Source organism: Phalacrocorax carbo, chromosome 1 (genome assembly GCF_963921805.1).
Source record: "Phalacrocorax carbo chromosome 1, bPhaCar2.1, whole genome shotgun sequence".
In the NCBI taxonomy this organism is placed as follows: Eukaryota; Metazoa; Chordata; class Aves; order Suliformes; family Phalacrocoracidae; genus Phalacrocorax; species Phalacrocorax carbo.
This window is the reverse complement of record NC_087513.1, coordinates 174044449-174063835: the sequence shown is the minus strand read 5'-3', so window position 1 is coordinate 174063835 and position 19387 is coordinate 174044449. Positions and strand designations below refer to the sequence as shown.

Here is a 19387-nt window from a genome sequence, read left to right as displayed (position 1 = left end):
CTGATTCTGGATGAAAATAAAAGAATAATAGTATGCAAGCAACCGTTACTTTTGAACAACAGATCACAGGAAACCTTGCGCATGTCTCATAATTTTAAATATTGCAAGGTAATGCGGATGAATAGGAAACCTAACATGCCAAGAAAACCTCTTGATTTTCAACACATTTTGTGGTTGTTTATGGATTAATGTGCTAGCCAAGTGTAAAATGTTGCCTTGTATTTCCTAACTGTGTTTAGAAACTTTAGACCTAAGTCTTCATGATTGCTTCACTTCCTCAAAGAAATAATAGCATTTTTTTGTGTATGAATGTAGTTTAAACAATGACATTTTCTTGGGACATCTGTTTTGAGATCACATTTTGAATAGATATGAACTCATTTCCTACTAAGCAAGTAATTTACTATTGTTGATAGTTGTTTACAAGTTTTATGAGTCAGATTTTAGCAAGTGGCAAAGGTCTTTACAAATCCTTGGAGTATTCCATAAAGTGTATGTGTAGTGTTTTCATTATATAAAACATTCGGGAAGCAAACGTATAGGGACTGCTCTTCACTTCCTACCAAGTTATAGATAGTAAAGTGTAGCTCACAGAAATAGCTTTAAACATATTTATTTTCAAAGCCTTCTGTCTTTTGCTGCTGCAGGTTAATGAAGTATGATAGCAGGGCAGTAAGTACTTAAGCAGCAAGGAAATAATTGAGCTGCTCTACCTATCTATAACTTTGGAGTATTAGCCAGTAAATACACAGCTGATCCTAGTATCGTCCTAAGATGTTAATATGACAAAGAGCAGAACCTCTTCAATGAAATTTAAAGTTTGACCTTGTCACTCTTGTTCTTTTAATCCTGCAATTAAATAAAAAAAACCCTAATACACAGCATAATCTTTTTTTTTTGTTTGCTGCCATGCAGAATTCATTTTTTAAACAAAAACCCAGTAATTTATCTATCCTGCATGTTGTATGTAGAATTGCCACTAAAAAGAACGCAGGACATTTTTCCTTCTTATCTGCAATGTAGCTCATATCAGCCAAGCTGTCACAAGACAGTACTTGATATAAACAAGAGATTGCAAAGACATCTCAGTAATCAATATTAGGATGGCTACAGTATGGAAGCCCCAACCACTGCATATCATTTGTCTCAGCATCTATTTCTATGACCAAATGAAGCATTAATTCAAATCATAAATCTATGGTGATTTAAATCTGGGAATGAGCACCTGCCTGCTTTAATGATTTATTTTGTACATTTCAGTAAGCAGGAGATTTGTCCATATGAACTGACAGGTCACCTTCAGATGCCAGTAGCAGACTGTTTATCACCATGCAGACTAGCATCTCATCTTAGCAAGTAAATATTAAACTAAAAGAATCCAATTGATTGTGGATGGGGGAGAAAGGCGTTGCAGCCATATATTTTACTCAGTGTGCTAATACCTCACTCTGATTCCTCTGTAATTTCTTTTTTTTTTTTTTTTTACTTCCCTTTTTTTCCCCCTTCTGAAATGATAATTCTGGTGGGAGGATGCAAGCTCAAGGTTACCATACAAAACTGAAGGATACAAAATAATTACTTATTAGTGTCATTGGCTTCCTTTAACTCCCTTCACTCACTAACCTTTTGGACATTTCTTCAACGGACCAAATTAATAAATTTGTGTAGCACTCTGTATGATTATGCAATGTTCATCTACAAAAATTACTTCTATAATTCACATTAAGCATCTGATTAAGACCAAAAAGCAAGACAATTCAGAAGTAAATACAATTCAACTCAAGAGCCCATATTTTATTTATCGTCTTTTACATAGGCATTGGAACAGCCTAAGAACACAGTATGATCATTCCATGTACACAAATATACCACAATGCCTGTTACATATGGGCTAAGACATTATCAGTTAAGCTTTTAGCCTGGTTGGTTAGTTTGTTTGTTCCTTTTCACTTTGGTCAGGCACATAATTTAAAACATAAACCAAAATCAGGTTATTTTCTTTGGTTTTATCCCTTCTTCCTGTCAACATTCAGTAACGTAGTATTTCAAATTCATTCCTAACAAGCCATAACTTAAAATATTAATGGTATATGGACTTGATAATATTTATGTGAAAAGACACAGACATCTGAAAAAATACGGGGGGGGGGGGGAGGAAGCACCTACTGCACCTACTACAAATCAACACCTTTGAAATACGAGTTCTTGTAAAGATAATACGATATGCTAATTTTAAAAAATGCAACTAATAAATAGAGACTTAACTCTTAATGAACCTAATAGTACCATAGCATTAGTAGTAGTAGGAATCACTTCTCTGATACCATAGGCATAACTGACACTGGACACTAGATAAGGCTCACCATAAAAGAAACAAAGAAATGCAAAATACTTCTGAAAAAAAACCCACAGAAGAGTACAGCTCAAGGCTGGATGCACAGACAAGCACACTGTATTTCCAGAAGCATTCCTCATGGAATGGAGACAACTGGAATGCTATTTGCTCTACTCAGAAAAGCCATTTTTTTCTGAACAAAATGAACTCAATTCTTCATTCAGTTAAATCAGGAAATTAACTGAAGCTAACAAGTAAGTTAAGGGGCTGAGAGGAAATTTTGATGAAGACAATAAATAATCTTGCTTCGCTAACTTTGCCCTACTAAAATAGCTAGAATGTATTTTCTTAAACAGGGAAAATGATTAAGCTGTGTAAGAGCAGATTAGTTATCTAAATTATGCCTCAAACAGTTATTTCAAAATAGATTTTTTTCTTTTTTATTCAGAGGAAATTCAGATATGCCCTTCATCCGCTCTCCTACAAACACTTCACATGGTTTAGATGTTGATTACCCGTTAACTTTTCCATTTCCATGGATGTACAAGTGGTTTCTCACTAGAACTGCCAAGCAGAATAACAGTTCCGTAACCCAATATTTAATTTCACATAATGCATTCAACTGAGTCTGAAATTCAAATCTAAGTTAGCCTCTAGTTCTAGTACAGACTCTCTATCCTCCCAGTTTGTATCTACATTTTTTACGCTTTCTCATTACTTCACTTTTCTTCCAGTATGTTAGGAGCCACCTGGTCCTTCCACTTCATTTGTACCTATCTCCTCCTCCCAGATTTCAAAGACACCTGCTCTCTACCCGCTCTTGTCTTCTCTCCAAGAGGCCAGTCTTTCCACTAATATTCTAGTGACTCCATGTGTTGGTATCTGAGTACTAACACAACTAATTTAAGACTATTTTCTTTGCCACCACAGAGGCATCTTTTAAGCCTTTTTTTAAAAGGAAAACAAAAAATCTGTTTCTCTCGTTATGCAGTAATGCATACATATTGTTGCTATTTAAAATAGCGTGTGCCTAGGTGAACCAGTTCTTTGAACTGTAATTCATGTTATTTCTAAATAATAGTTTGCCAATGCCTACCGAACCATACAGAAATGCTTTCACAAACACATTTTTTTATGTTAAGGTTAGTACTTAACTCTCTAAGACTCATTTCAAACGTATTTAGGAGATGAAAAACTAAAAAATAAACAAAACTAAAGAGCCAAAATAAAACCAAACAAAAAAAAATCCCTATCTTAAGCCATTTTATTCCAATATACACCAATCTTGCTTGCAGTCTTCTGAACACACCTCTTTGTCACTGAATTTCTGTTGCTGAGTTAATACTGTCTCAACATGATAAAAGGAGCCAATACAATGAAATGGCATAACAAAACATTTTACAGCAGACACACACAGATGATTAAAGATTTAATCAACAACAACAAAAAGTTACTCCAGCTTTCAAGTACGCTTTAGCAAAACAAATCGTCCAAACAAATGAATAAAGTATGGCGAAACAATTCTTTTTTGAGAAAGAACAAGAGTTCCTGATGGCTGCTTAAGAAATGGAAAAACCTGTTAACTACATTTTAAGAATGTGTTTATTAAAATAAAATATGATAGGAACTCCAGAGCATGGCAATAATTTATTGTGTATGTATGTTTTCCTTTTGTCACAGGGCACATGAAAGTATGAAATATTTTGCTTTCAAGCTTGTGTTCTGAATTACCTAAAGTCGATACCCAGCACACTGAGCAGGAGACATTGTTAAATTTCACTTTGACACCATCATCTGTCACCCCACCTGTACTTTGAAAAATGAACTCTAAGCAATCAAACCACTTTCTTTCATGGAAAATATTAACTGGAGTCTGCAAAAGTAACCTGCAAAGGAAAGAATGTTTTTGTAATAGTAACAGCAACGCTGAACGCCTGTGTAAAGGTCAGATACAAAATAAAACTAAACACAGTAAGAAAAGGAAAACGAAGATGCAACTTTTTACACCAAATCAAGGATTTCAGAAGGAAGTCCAGAAGGATCATCATTTTAATAAAATATCAGAGCATTACGACCATATAATAATGCTGTGTCTGAGACTTACCGACACTTGAATTCAGATCTCCATTTTCAGAGTCTGCTCCATGCTGGTTATTATTTGCATGATAGTTGGACATAGCTTCCAATTTAATTTTTTTCACTTTCATTGCTTCCGCTATGGCGGCATTGGTGGCAGCTGCTGCTGCTGCAGCTGCTGCTGTCAGGCCTGCAAAGAAGTATGAACAAAATTTAATATACATTATTCTATGATTCTTCATTATTGTAGGGACTAAGACTGTTACTCTTCCTTTATGCTTGCCATGTAATGAATGGAGAACATTGCAGAGTATTATTCCTCTTGTTTGATTTGAAGTTTGTCAACTTTTTCAAGTAATATGTTTCTCATCCTTGTTACTTCTATATGTCCACCTAAATCATGATTTAGTAACCTGTAACTGCAGTCATAACACAATCATAACTAATTGGAGACACAAATACATGCTTTCAGAACCCTAACTTAGCTTTGAAATAGTGTCTTAAGTGTCTGGCTATGAATACGTGAACACGTATATAACTGTACTTAGGAAATAAAAGAAAAAAACACCTTTAGATCTCAAATGTTTGCCATGTTAAAGAAAACAGAAAAAAAACAGGACTATAATTTCTACTTAAGAATAACAGATGAAAGAACTCAGACATTTACTTCTCATTTCACACATAACAGTAAGGAGATGTGGACATTATAGGAAGCATTTTCAGAAGACAGGTTCGTAATGCTGGACATTGGTAAAATACTCATTTTGCTTTCCCCAAAACTTCAAGGCATTAAGGCATTTATCAGTGAGAAGGGGAATTATTAAACCAATTTAATCCCAATCCCAAAGCCATTTTCAGGTAATCCAAGTGCTTTTCCTCCCAAACCAAATTTCTGCCATCCAGCTGTTCACAAGAATATTCTAGAAAAATGAGAAAAGTTCTCTTTGTCAAAAGCAATTAGAGAAATGGTCCAGCAATGCCTTCATAACTCAAAATTAGATAGAGTCTTTACTCAATGTCATGAGTTTTTGCTCTCTTCCCTGAGGCAGGATAGTTTTTCTGTGGTCCCCAAACAGCGTTTCTACCCGCTCAGGTCCCTCTGCCCCAGCCTGGGAAGTCATGTCAAACTTCACAAGAGCTGCCTACCCCACATGACTGATCCAGGGGGCACGGATGGAAATTAAAGAGAATTAAGTGTAAGAAAATAGAGAGAAGGCATTAAACCAGGTAAATTTTACACAATTATGCAACCTCAGCCCTCAGCCTGTGATGCCACACAAGAATAGACCCTCAGTCATTTTGAATCAAGATTCTTGCCCTGACCGTGGAGAAGGGTTGAAAAAACTCAGTGTAATTAGTTTAAAGGTGCCTGCTTGTCTGATTTGCAGCTACTCTGAGAGGTGTGAAGTGTCTTATGGGTCTCAAGAGGACTTAACTGCACAACTTACTATTCTAGTGGGCCCAGGCTGCTGCCCAGCATAGGAAGAGTGCAATTTAGCAGGAAAGACCAAATAAGCAAATAATCCCAGGCTGCTGAGGTAAATATTGCTACCATCATTGCTTCCAAGAGCCTCTGGTTGTCTCCTTTGCCTCCTTAAATGGAAAGTGAGTTCACTCTTGCCATGTTTTCGGCTAGCAATGGGGAGAGACAGAAGGCAAAATCCAGCGGGGAGGAGGCAGAAGGTGAACGGACATCAGGAATCTCTGCCATCCCAGGGAAAACAGTGAGGTGGCATACGAGATGCCTTTGAATATACTGTGGCTTGACTCAAGGTTGTTTTCCTTTATTTCTTTGCATGACCACATAAAGATTAGCAAACAGTTCCAGCCTCCCGACCTTCCTCACAGGCTGACTTCTAACACCTCCAAGTGCAATTTGAATTACCAGGTACGTGATAATTACATTCTGCATAGGCAGATCAATATTATTTAGAAAACTGCTAATTCAGGTAGAAGAAGATGTACCAAAAGCCAAAAACCAAATCAGAAGGTAGATAAATACAAGGGTTTAATTTCATTTTAGCTTCTTCTACCATTACAAATTGTGCACGTTTTGATCTTAAGAAGGTATTGACAATAACATGGATTGCTTCCAATTATATTTTTACCTTAGAGGAAGGATATGAAGTTATACATTATACAAATTTGGTTACAGTCCCTAAATTAGGCCACAGAAAAAGGGATGGTGCACCTCTGAACTTTGGTTTGCATCCTGTGCTCATTAAACAATACAATAACCTATACTTCCTTTTTTTATATACATCGCTGACAAGCTAAAACTAGCATCTTTAAAGAACAATCCTTTGGAGGAATATTCAAATACGATACAACTAATGAATACAACAGTAGGCCTCAAACTTTTCGCTGTGACTGCACTTCCAGACCAGCAGTTTTTAAGTGCTTCCAAAAATACCATATTAAACAGCTACTGGATATAGTGCTTGTGTGCCCACCTGTATATACTATGTCTCACTGGGGTAATGACCCGGTCACAGAATTGCTAAAATACAAACTCTCTTTTGCTACAAAATTTGCAAAAAAGTATACTTCAGTGCTCCTCTCCAAAGTAGGCCATAATGCTCCTCTCTAGAGAAAGCCATAACCTTTGGAAAGGGAGTGGGAAACTAAAACGCAGATTGCTTAGTTGTTCTGTATTATGATTTTCGCAGAATAATGCTTGTGATAATAAATGATAATTTTAAAAAGCAGAAATTAAGCTTCTAATTTCACTCTTTCTCTCATACAACGGCATAAGTCATTGAAATGATTACTCTGCTATACAGCAATTAATTTAAACAGTATGAATCTGAAATGCGTGTCTTGTATAAGCACCAGTGTAAGTGGGGGGGAAATGTGAATAAGAAATAATCCTCAGGATTAACACTTAATGCCGTTCCTCACAGCAATTCCAACCTACAGCAGAGTTTCTGCTTTACCGTTACTTTTTTCTATCCCTTGACTGTCACGATATAGCAAAGCAAGTGATAAGGAAGGTCCTGAGCCCATTACTAGAACTCCTTGCATTATAATCACTGGTGCACCACGGTATACTGTGGGATGGTACAAGACAAAACTTTCTAGCACAGGGCCCAACTTAACTGAGTTATCTCACTAGCAAAGGCAGGCAAATATATTATAAACAGAAGAGGTTAATAAGCTGCTATGTATCTATATGTATACTTTAAAATTCTGAACTTTAAAGTTCAGGTATGGATATTTACTTGGGTAAATACTTGGGATTTTTTTTTAAATTGGTTGTTTAAGAAAGCCTTTTGACCTAAATTTTATTTAATATCACTTTATCCTTACAACAAGTAGCCGAGGAATTTCTGTGGTGCGCACTTTTCTAAACTACAGGAATTTTATCTTCAAATATGAGATAACCAGAAGCCACCTATAAAGGCAACTGAAATGAAAGAAATAAGGATCACACCAAACAGCCACTCAGAGATTTTTTTATTCTTTACAAATATTTATTTGAACAGTTAAAAAAGTATCCAGGCCAAAATATTCAATGGATTAAAGCCAACGGTAGTTGTCATTAATATTCTGAAATTGATAAGTTGTTTATGTCTGGCATTCTTCCTGCTGATTATGCAGTGAGACAGGCAGCTTTATAAATATCTCATCACTCCATCGTCACACAAATTTCATCGACAGTGCTCATGCACAGCTATTAGCACTATGAATCTAACCATTACAAGAGGAAAGAAAATCGAACATGTGGCATTAATACGCAGTCCTGGTTCCTAACCATCTGATAGGCAGATGGTGTAAAGCGGATTCTCCAGCTGAAATGAAGGGGCACATCATTTAAAACCTTGTTTGCATTCTAACTGATATCAGTGCCATATTGATATACATGATACATCATGGCAGTATTTGAACAATCTAGTTTGTTTCAGTCATAAATGTTTACAGCCTTGTTTTTTATCTTTAGAAGCATGTTCTGAAGAGCGTATTTTTAATTTATGAAACCTATTGTTTACTTCTGTTGAACCAGAAGATTAGCGAAGAGCAAGAATATTAAATTACCACAACCACAGCAGTATAACTAAGATGGATGAGTAAAGTATGTTTTTTCAATAAAAGATGTTAGTAAAGGAATTAAAAAATTAGCCTAGACATTTTATGCATTAAATACATTTATTCGTTTAAACCTTACAGCTTTTTTCCCATGTGACATACTTAGAACTTTAATGCTTTATAAAGCTATTCATTTAAATCTCTTACTGCGTGCAATTAATCTTGTCCAACAATTTAATTCAAAACGCAAAACATCAGAAAGTAAAGTTCAATTCAACCATCACGTTTCTGAAGTAATCTCTGTATTGCTGACAGCTCCTATAGACTCATCAGCAAAAGTCTGTTCAAGGTGTCTTGTAGGAGCCTTATGAATTTGAATTACAGCTCAATTGAAAGCTCTCCAAGCCTTAGTAGGAACTCAGGAACAAGAAGCAGAAGACCAAAAGAAAGCGTGAATGATCCTTTCCTACAAAGACCTTCTCTCTTCTGTCACTAGATTACTTTGGCCTGTTGGGTGTGTTTGTAGCTGTTAATTATGTTAATAAAGTTGCAGCCTGCTGCCTCTGCCAAATATAATCAGAAGCTTTCTCCTGCCAAGTTCTAGTCTAATTTACACCCATGCAACTCTGCTGAAGTCAGAATTTCGTGGGTGAGAATGAGACCAGAAGTATGCCCAGTATGTGTGGCCTCTAATGCTGAGAAATGAGCGAATGAAATGGAAAACAATGACAAAAAACATAGCATCTTCAGAAAACAATTATGTTTTAAAAGCAAAATGCCCAAGAGAGATGCCATATAACATGGCATATTTTCAAAACGTGTATGAATTACTGGTGGGCACTAAATCACATCCAGGGTTTCTGCCTTCCAATAAATACTATTCTCTGCCTTAAGAGAGAGCTCTTAAAACTTTCAGTTTTGATGGCATGAGCAGTTTACAACACACCCTATTGTGAAGGAAAAAAAGAAAAGGACCTATGACTGTAACTTTTTCAGCTTCATATATCTCTCAAAATACACATTTTTGAATTGTATGCCTAAATTGGGACCTGGGACAACTTAGAAAATTATTGAAGTAATGGATCCTAATTCACTTTTAACTTCCTTCACATAACTACGCCCAATAGTAACTATAATTCAACTAATAACTTCCTTAATATATTACCTTTGTTTATATATACCATTTTTATATATAGTTATGAGTACATTAAAAATCCAATATTATATATATATTTTGTCACAGCCTCTTTCTTTAGGACTTTGAGAACATTTTCAAGATACCTTTCCTTTGCCATCACAGGCGGAAAACCAAAATACGACTGTCAGCAGTGTGTTAAATTTAATTTCATTTATTTGTTGGAAAGTTCATTCTGCAGAAATGCTTTATTCACTGCGTGGGAGGAGGTCCAAATCTCATCTAAATTCTGAAAGAACTCCTTTCATTATTTCAAATTAGTGCTTAATCCTTTTTCCTATAGTTTATTTCAGTGGTACTGACTTGAAAATAATTCATGTCTTTTCTTGACTTAATTCCAGATTTCATATTGAGGTTCTTTCCTGGGCAAAAATCTTACTAAAACCTGAAAAACTCTGCCTGAGAAAGAAAGGCAGGGTTGCCTCCTAGGACTTGACCCCGATCACTGTAGATTATTCCACTGGTTTCACGGGATTCAGCAGTTCAGGTACAAGTTTTTGGTAGCTTATTACGCCGCTGCCCAGTTATTTCAAATGAAATAGGATCCTAACCTCCGTCTCTGATCTAATGGGTGTTTTATATAGTGTGATACATAAAACAAGAAGGGGAAAGCAATCTGCAGGAGGACAGAGGTCTGATTACATAGACTGGATTGCAAAAAGGGGGACTTCAGACTACACTGTAATGTTCTGCTAAAATATACTGAGTTTCATTAGTAGCATTCTTTATGTGTAATATAGGCCTGGAACCTCACCGTTACCCAGAAGCATCATTGCTGTTAAGCTGCCCAGATTGATCCAATACAACGGTATTGGTATACCCTAAAAATTCCATTACCTGTTATTTTGGGACAAACAAGAAATTCTTATCTGGTCCTTCTAGCTTTATTTTCCTATTCAGCTTGTGTGGTTCAGCATAAACTGCTCATCCAGATAATTTTTTAACATCTTTAAAAAAGCTGTTATTACAGGAGTCATGTAAAAGAAAGTGAAAGAGCTAATTGCACTTCAAGTACTGTTAAAGAAGGAATATTTAGAAAAATACAGCCATGTGATCTGGTTTAGACTGGTGCAACTAAAATGAAATCGCAAGTCTTGCACTGGGAGAAAACCAGTGCATGTGAGGCTCAAACCATCTGTTGTTCATCAGACTAATCAGTCCTTTTTCCTGTAACTACTCCTAAATTGCAATATGAATTTTGAGGTCGGGGTATTGCATTTAAAATAAACAAGCAAAAGAGCTAAATTTCCACAGCAATCTTCAAATCTAAAAATCTTTTTACTTAAGATGTGTCTCTGCAATTAATAACACAGTTGCAGAAATAAAACATTGACCTAGAAAGAAGTAGTGTCCTTTTGACTTGTTACATTAAAAGTAGATAAAACATTAGTAAGACTGTAATTTTTGAATGAGGACTACTGCCAGGTTCAATGATGCTGCAAAAAATGTGTAAATGTAATTATTTTATCACTAATATTTGCCATTTGTGGAACTGATGGACTTACATTCCATGAAGGTATTCTTTACTGTGGAATTATTCCTTTGTACTGAAAAGTAAAAAGTGAAATAATAAAACGCATTTCCAATACCACAACAAATTACTAACTGTTATAGGTTAACCGGGTTTTGTAATCTGTGAATTTATTATTGGCTTGGTGCAATTGTGACAGAGTTAAACAATGTATACTGCATAACTGCCTGGTTATATTGTACTTTTCAGCAAGAGTTTAAAATCGTACTGGAATGCATACAGCATCACTACAATACAATTAAGAGAGAACATTCTTTCTTAAACAACAGTCATCTTTTCAAAAGCAATAGATTCTCAGTTCTCATTCAGTCTGTTGCATTATTCATTTCATGTGCAACCTCATGCTGGACCATAAATTGTTACTTTATCTAATCAAAGGCGACTTAACTCCACAGAAGGTCAAAGGTTTAATTTTGTGAAGTATTATCTTACGCTATGAGTTTAACGGAAAAATAGAAGAAGAAAAACAGCCAAGAAACTGGTAATAAATGAACCTTTATTGCCTCAGGCATTGGCCTAGTTAATAAACTTTCATTGAAGGTTTCTTTCAACTGTTATGGACAATGAGGTAAAAAAATCTTAAATTACAGCCATGTGTGACTTTTAAAGCAGGCATTCTTTTTTATCTCAACCTCCCCAGCTTAGGAAAAAGACAAAGAGATTGTCTTCAATTTCTTAACCAAAAATGTATGCTTCTAAACAGATGAAAAAGTGCAGATCAAGCCTTTTTAAAAGCAGAGGTCAGCTTTGAACAATATAAAAAAACCACTTTTCCAAAAGTGTCAAATCTTCATCCACAATCTCTTTAACCAAATAGCATGCAATTCGGAGGGGGAAGAAAAAAAAGTATGTGGGAAGGGAAAATACATATACTAACAATATATTATGCTAACAATGATGCTTGGTTCCTAACAGACTTTCTGTTTTACATTTGCATTGCTGAAGTGCAATAATGGCTCTTGTTTAATAGAATGACTTATTATGGGAACAACTTCCCTGCACTTTTTGCAAACAGAAGTTCCTTTCTTCTTTTTGTGTGTATTATCTCATGTTCTCACAACACTATTCTCACTGTTACAAGAAATTAAAAGGTTTAACATAATGACAGTTACTGGTAGTTATTGGTGTTCCGTGAATTTTCTTGATTCAACATTCTTAGATTTGACTAACTACAACGTCTTTTACTCACATATTCTTTGAATCCAGTTTAGAGAAGTATATTTCATTTTAAGTTATACAGTCAAAGCCAGTAAGAAAACCAGTAGGACTTAACAAAAACTTAGCCTTTAACTTTAGTCTAATTTGTAACTAGACGGATACAATTAATTAATTGTAACACTGCTACAATTCAAAAATACTGAAAGGACGTGTTCATGCCTGTAACAGCAGTAATGTAGCTAAATACTCATAATCTTTCAACCAGCAGGAGCTTTTGTAGTTTTTTTTATAAACCTAATCCACAGCTTGACACAGATTCTGGGGTAATGGCACACAGTTCTTTGATTAAACTAATATCTAAACACTGTTGAGGCAGCCTGATGGCCCCGTGGAAGTACGTCTCCCTACAGCTTCCGAGCTCAGCCTTGCAAACAGAATTGCCAAATTCTTTCCCATAGAGCCACTCTAGTCCGAGCGCCTAATCAAGTGCGTGAAATTTAACGCGTTCATGTGCATAAATATTTGTGGCATCAGAATAAGTTCATAATAAAATGAAATTTGAGCTGTGGACCACAGTGGTGCCGTTTTAGCTTTGGTAGCCTGGTGGGAGGGATGTGCCCACAGAGGGACTCGTTCTCTGCGCTGGGTCCACGCACTGAGGAAACAGCCCACCAATGTTTACTCAACTGAGGATCAAAGCCTTTGTGGCCTTTGTGGCTTTGGTCCCAAAGCAACATTTTTGCCCAAGGAAAGCAGGATTAGATTCTTACTTTCGGTGGACAAGAATAGTCAGCTACAGACTTATTTCAGGCTCCTGCCTTCCCCAAGAAATGAGAACAGCATTATTCCTGTTCATTAAATGAGAGAGAAAGGGATGCAGGGCGTTAGCTGCAAACATTTGCCTTCCCTAACTAAGATGAAATATTATCATAGCTGCCCATTAGTGTGTCTTCAGTAGACTTCTAAAATACAAACTACTATTTCAAGGTATTTTAAATAAATTTTTCATAGGATTATTCATTAACAGAGTAAGAATAAGCAACATGTATAAATAAAATTTAAAATATATTTTAGGAACAATTTTGACTCTGTTTTGTCATAGCTTTTAAGTAGATATTGTTTCCCCACCCCCTTAAAAGAGAAAACAGAAACCTTTCTATTACTGTATATAAAATATATACTGACAAGTTCTATAAAATTCTACTGTTTGCCTCTCTGTGTATTTGCAGTGTGCAAAGCAGGTTGCACCAAGCACATTATAATGACAGAAGCCAGTATAACGCTGGGAAAAAAATCCCAGAAGTCCACTAGTTGTTAAGGCATATATACCGTTGTTTTAACACAGAAAGTTGGGTAAGAGGACTTTCATGTTTCAAAATGTAAAGAATTCACCTGTAAGGGTCAGGAGAATCCTCTCTCCTCCGCCATCCCTCTATTCCACTTGAAGTGTTGTAACTTCAAGAGCTGCACTGTGGCTTTGGGGCTCTTTTTTCTCTCCCTTTTTCTTTTTTTGCCTTTTCTTTTTTAAGTTTCGTCAGATCCATTATGCATTACGCTGCGCCACAGGCAAGGCATGGGGCTAAATGTACTATTACAGCACAGTGATAGCAGAGTATTTTACTGCGATGCAGGACTGTGATACTGTACAAAGAATCTGTGATAATGACTTACGGGGAACACCATGTAGTCCTGCCTTCAGATGAAAAGGCAGTCAATTTATGCAGACAGACTTCTCTCACCTGTATGCTCTACGTGTTGCAGCAGCTAACGCTAAATTCCATGGGCGGCACCGTGAGTGCTGACCAAGACACTAGATAAATCACACTCTGGTGGGTTCTTACATTTGAAAGCATCCGGATCTCTTCGCAATACAGACCGTGGCATGACAGTGGGATGATGTGCACTTGTGTCTTGTCCCAGCACTCAGTCAAACCATTGCCAAATTATGACCCTCAAATCAAGGGAGCTCTCTCAAGCCCACAGTGTTATCACCGAGTGACATCTCTAAATACTTTTGGTTTGTACCTCAAAACTGCCTGGTACTCAAAAGGTAAACATCTGAAGACTGTTAATAATGGTAAAGGGGAAAACGAGGTATTTATAATTCATACATATTTACTGTATTTGGTTATAATATGAAAACAAACATGAAGTAACTTTTCTACAGTCCTTACAACGTCAATGTAATTGCAGCATATATTATGAAAAACTGCAGCCATTTGTGAGTTCAGATTTACGTACGTGATCACACATGCTTCCAAAAGGCATATTCTTTGAAGCCAAGAGCTGATTGGTACCGCTGTCTACCTCATTATAGACAAATATGCAAAGCTCACCAAATATGTAAGCATAACAGGGCCCCAAGGTCATCTTTGGCAGAACCCCAAGAAATCCTCATGATATCATGTGTAAATGAGACATTATATGTGCATTGCTAACAACACTCTGTAGAAGACAAAATTTCATGTTACCACGGTCCTCTCAAGTTGGTGGCGTCAATCAATAGATAAAATATTATGATAGCAGTATTCAACAGATTCTCCGTTTTGTAGGGAGAACTAGATTATAATTTGCAGCAGCTAATTTAATTAATGTTTTCTTCAGCCATTAATGAACAGGCTATCAATAGATTAGGATTTTCACAAATCTATCTGATACTGCAAATCACTTTTCTACATCTTGCCAACATTCACGAGACTGGGATGGGACATGTGTTTTATAATTTCTCATTCCTCCGGGTTACGGCCTCCTCCTTACAATTTCTGAATTCCAAGTGTTAGACTTCTCTGGCATTTAGATTGGCAAAACGGCCTGCACGCTTAGCACAAAGTAAGTAATAAAAACAATTGACAAAAAATTAATTAGTATCTAGATAATAACTCACTTTTTTATCCCAATCACAGTAATCTAACTTCAACGAACTGCAAGATGCAATCTCAGTACTTAGGAATGAGATTATCAACACTGGAGAGAAACACATGGAGAGAATGTCTTTAATTTTTCAAATAAAAATATGCATAGCCTGTTTCTGATAAGTAGTGTATATGCATTTCTTTGGTATTTTCTAGACATTTCTAGTATCCAACGCTGCAACTTCTAGACTAAAATTTGCTGTATGAATCACTTGGAAAATGGAACAGGAGCATTAGTATTACTTTATCCTAGAATCAGAACAACATGCACATTCTAATGATTTCATATTAATGTTGAAGTCACTCTGGAAGTCATGCAGGTAGCTAATAAGATTTCAGGTCTAAACCGATGACTATAATTTACAGCATGTGTCACTACACAGCCCAAAGAGCCTGGTGGCCACTTTCTAAAGTGAACTGAGGAACACATGAGCTCTGAAACATGCCATATGGACTGCTAACGTACAGAACTCAAAGCTTTTTTGGCATGCATAAGTTTCAGAGGAAACAAGGGGAAATGACTGGGTTTGTTGCAATTCCTTACACCGAATTGCTGAGTTTCTTTAAAATTGAATTCTTAATCAGTAGTTACGACATGCACAGTTTTGGAAGCACAGGAATTACTTTTTAAAAGCATGCAGACCTATTGTTGGATTTAATTTTGTGATGCACTTAGAACCCATAAAACTGAGGAAATTCTTTCTGCCAGTGGTTCAAAAAATTTATTTGGATTTCTAGCATTCTCTTTGTTTGTTCTGTTCTTTAATTGGACGTATTAGTCACATGCTATATTTCTTTGCCAAGCGTGAAAAAGAGTAGTTCCTCCATCTATCAAAACAGATTTTCAATGGCAGTAAGAGGCCACAAGAGAACGGTATTTTATCTAAGCTGCATGCTAACCAACGGGTGGCGTACAGTGAGGTTTCACATACTAAAGGCAGATGAACCAACATGACTCTGTCCTTGCAGCAACATTTAATAAAGAAGCCATACCATCTACGTAGACATTCATATATGCACAATGTAGTATTGTGATCAAATCTGAAGACTGTACATGCATTTGTATTTACATTTTTCTCTCTTTGCTGTTGACACCCTGCTCTTCTCAACTATAGAAAACGGATTTTAAAAGTGGCACTACAGCAGTGTCTCAATTGACCATGTTTTTGAAGAAAAATATTTACAAGTAGGTTTTTTCCATTCTCATTAGTTGTAAGAAAGCTTACACTGCAGGAAAACTTTAGTGAAATTTAGTGAAATGTTCCACTTCCATTGGTAACTGCTACCATTCAAGCATAAGTGATTGATATTCCTCATAGGAAATACAAAATGAGCTATAAAATGGCTTTAGTGTATGGAAAAAAGATTGCCTCCTACAATGTTGATGATATACAGGAATGTTGGATGGATTCATACTTCCAATCTCCTAAATGAACAGTCTGTTGACATTTCTACATCAAACAAACAGAACGCCAGAAGGCCAACCGTATCCTGGGCTGCATCAAAAGCAGCGCGGCCAGCAGGTCGAGGGAGGTGATTCTGCCCCTCTACTCCGCTCTGGTGAGACCCCACCCGGAGTGCTGCGTCCAGCTCTGGAGCCCTCAGCACAAGGACACGGACCTGTTGGAGCGGGTCCAGAGGGCCACAAAAATGATCACACGTCTGGGACAACTCTCCTATGAAGAACAGCTGAGAGAGTTGGGGTTGTTCAGCCTGGAGAGGAGAAGGCTGCAGGGAGACCTTTTTGCAGCCTTCCAATACTTAAAGGGGGCTTATAAGAAAGATGGAGAAAGACCTCTTACAAAGACCTGCAGTGACAGGACAAGGGGCAACCATTTTAAACTGAGAGAGGATAGATTTAGGCTGGATATAAGGAAGAAATTTTTTACGACGAGGGTGGTGAAACACTGGAACAGGTTGCCCAGAGAAGCTGAGGATGCCCATCACTGGTGACAAGTGTTCAAGGTCAGGTTGGATGGGGCTTAGAGCAACTTGATCTAGTGGAATGTGTCCCTGCCCATGGCAGGGAGGATGGAGTTTTGAAGGTCCCTTCCAACCCAAACCATTCTATGATTCTATGAAATATCAGCTTTATCAATGGGATCAAATATTTTTTGCATCCAATTGCAGCGTCAGCTAGCCTCAATCTTATGCTCTTAGCAAAGAGATATTTTAATCAAGGCTTTTATTTCAAGCTACCATATAAGCACCGAAAAATTAAACTTTAGTCCGATCCAAAGCTCCTACCTTTGCGCTCTCTCTCCCCAAATCAGTCCTTCCCTAGCATCAAGTGTTTAACACAAGGTTTAACAGAAGCAATAATATCTATGGAACATCAATAGCGCAAAACACTTCACCATTTACTTCCTTTTTCTCATCCTATGTGTTCATACAAAAGGCCCAGATGCAAAATTATGGAAGGTATTTTCTCCAGCAGTAGGACTTGGCTTTTTTGACAGATTCTATAAACGGTTATTTTGGCAGCTTTAGGGATGCCCTTAGGTCAGTCACTTGGCTAGACAGCTGATGGCCTGTCTGATCCTCCTGTCTACCATTTTCTTACGATTTATCTTCAGTTAGTTGTAAATTGCATCCAAACAGATCATTACCACACACCTACAAGACCTCTGCTTAACCACATGTGCCAAGCATCCCTTCCACAGACATCCTTAGTGGGTAGCAAGAATAATCTGAAGAGAGATGCCAAAAGAAAATGTCTGAATAATATCTGAATGATTCTTGAAGTAGTTCGCCCTTTCAGTTAAAAATATGATTGTTCTAACAAAAGAACAAAAGAAGAAAAGAAGAAATCAGAATTGAAGAAATTAGATTTTAATTCTGCTTTACCAGAAGGTATGTTATGTCACCTACATTTTCCTTTTATTCCTATCTACCTACTAGATAGAGATAATACTTCCTTACCTTACACAATGATTATTAATATAAATCAGCCAAGAATTGTATGAAGCTATAAAAATAAAAAGAAAGTGCCAAGCATGTATTAATATTGTTATCAGCCCTTGTTCCAAATCTATAAAGTCAAACAAAGTCTATAAAATGCAAACTAAACTTCCCTAAGAATTGAGGGCAGCGGTTCAGTTTAAAGTATATATGGGTAAAAATCCACAAAGGAACTATGAAAGTGAAACACTGCTTTCAAATTTACCATGCACCTGAAGAGGTCACAAAACACTTCTGAGCCCAGGAGGCATTAGCAAAGAATAAGAAATAAACATTTAGGATTTTTGTTAGTTTAGCTGGGTTTTTTTTCATAAAACATCAATTTAACAGATACAAGATTTTTAACTAATTTGAAATTAAAGTTAGTATATGGTCAATTGAAATTCTGAAGCAGGGAGGGAATAAGATCAAGGGTTTAGCAATTTTCCAAAAAAGATCAGAAAAACCCTCTTAATTTGTGATGCTTTGTCAAAAAAAATCTTAATTATCTGAAAGATACCTAGGGCTTTATGAAAAAAATAAAAGAAAGTTTAAAAACTTCCCATCCTTCTCTTACTACCTGAGCTAGTTAACTGTGAAATGTACTGTTTCTAAATCATTCACAATAACAGCAGGGAATATAATGATCTAACCGTATGTTTCTAAAATATGACTATGCGTTTTTTTGTTGACTGTAAAGGAAGTCGTACTCTGAAAAACAGGATATTAAGGATTAAAAAAATATACTTCTAATCTAATTGCACCATAAAGCCATCAGACTTTTACAAAATCGGCCTGCAAAGAAAGAGGAACAATATGATTAGCTAATAATCTTTCCATCCTTTACAGACAGGAAAAAACAGGTGTATATTTGAGAACTATTACAACAGGTTACCTGTTCAAGGATACAGTAGGAAAATACATCATTCTTTATCTTTCCAGTCATTTAGAGTTAAGAACATATTTCATTAAAGCATCATTCTCAACTTTGTTTCTATTCCAAAATGAAGTGTACACACAAAAAAGGGAGAAAATTAGTGTTTGTTTTAAACAGAGAAGTATTAACGTTGGCGAGAATTCTCATGCAAAGGTCCTTCTAGCATAAGTTAATGTATTAAAGCCTTATGTGAACAACAGCCTTTTCAGTTGTTACTGTGTTTTTCCAGACTGATCGGTTCAGTCAATCCTGGCACAGAAGTTGTTCCTCTAAAATA

At 36.4% G+C, this 19387-nt stretch overlaps 1 protein-coding gene across 6 annotated transcripts in view; it reads right to left on the bottom strand.

The window, feature by feature from the left end:
- Positions 1 to 19387, bottom strand: part of DACH1 (dachshund family transcription factor 1) — a 364327-nt gene that overhangs the window by 170890 nt on the left and 174050 nt on the right. For all 6 annotated transcript variants that reach the window (XM_064440761.1, XM_064440764.1, XM_064440762.1 and 3 more), the window contains exon 3: positions 4440 to 4601. In XM_064440761.1, coding sequence (XP_064296831.1) covers positions 4440 to 4601 — 162 coding nt within the window. The remainder of the gene's footprint in view (positions 1 to 4439; positions 4602 to 19387) is intronic.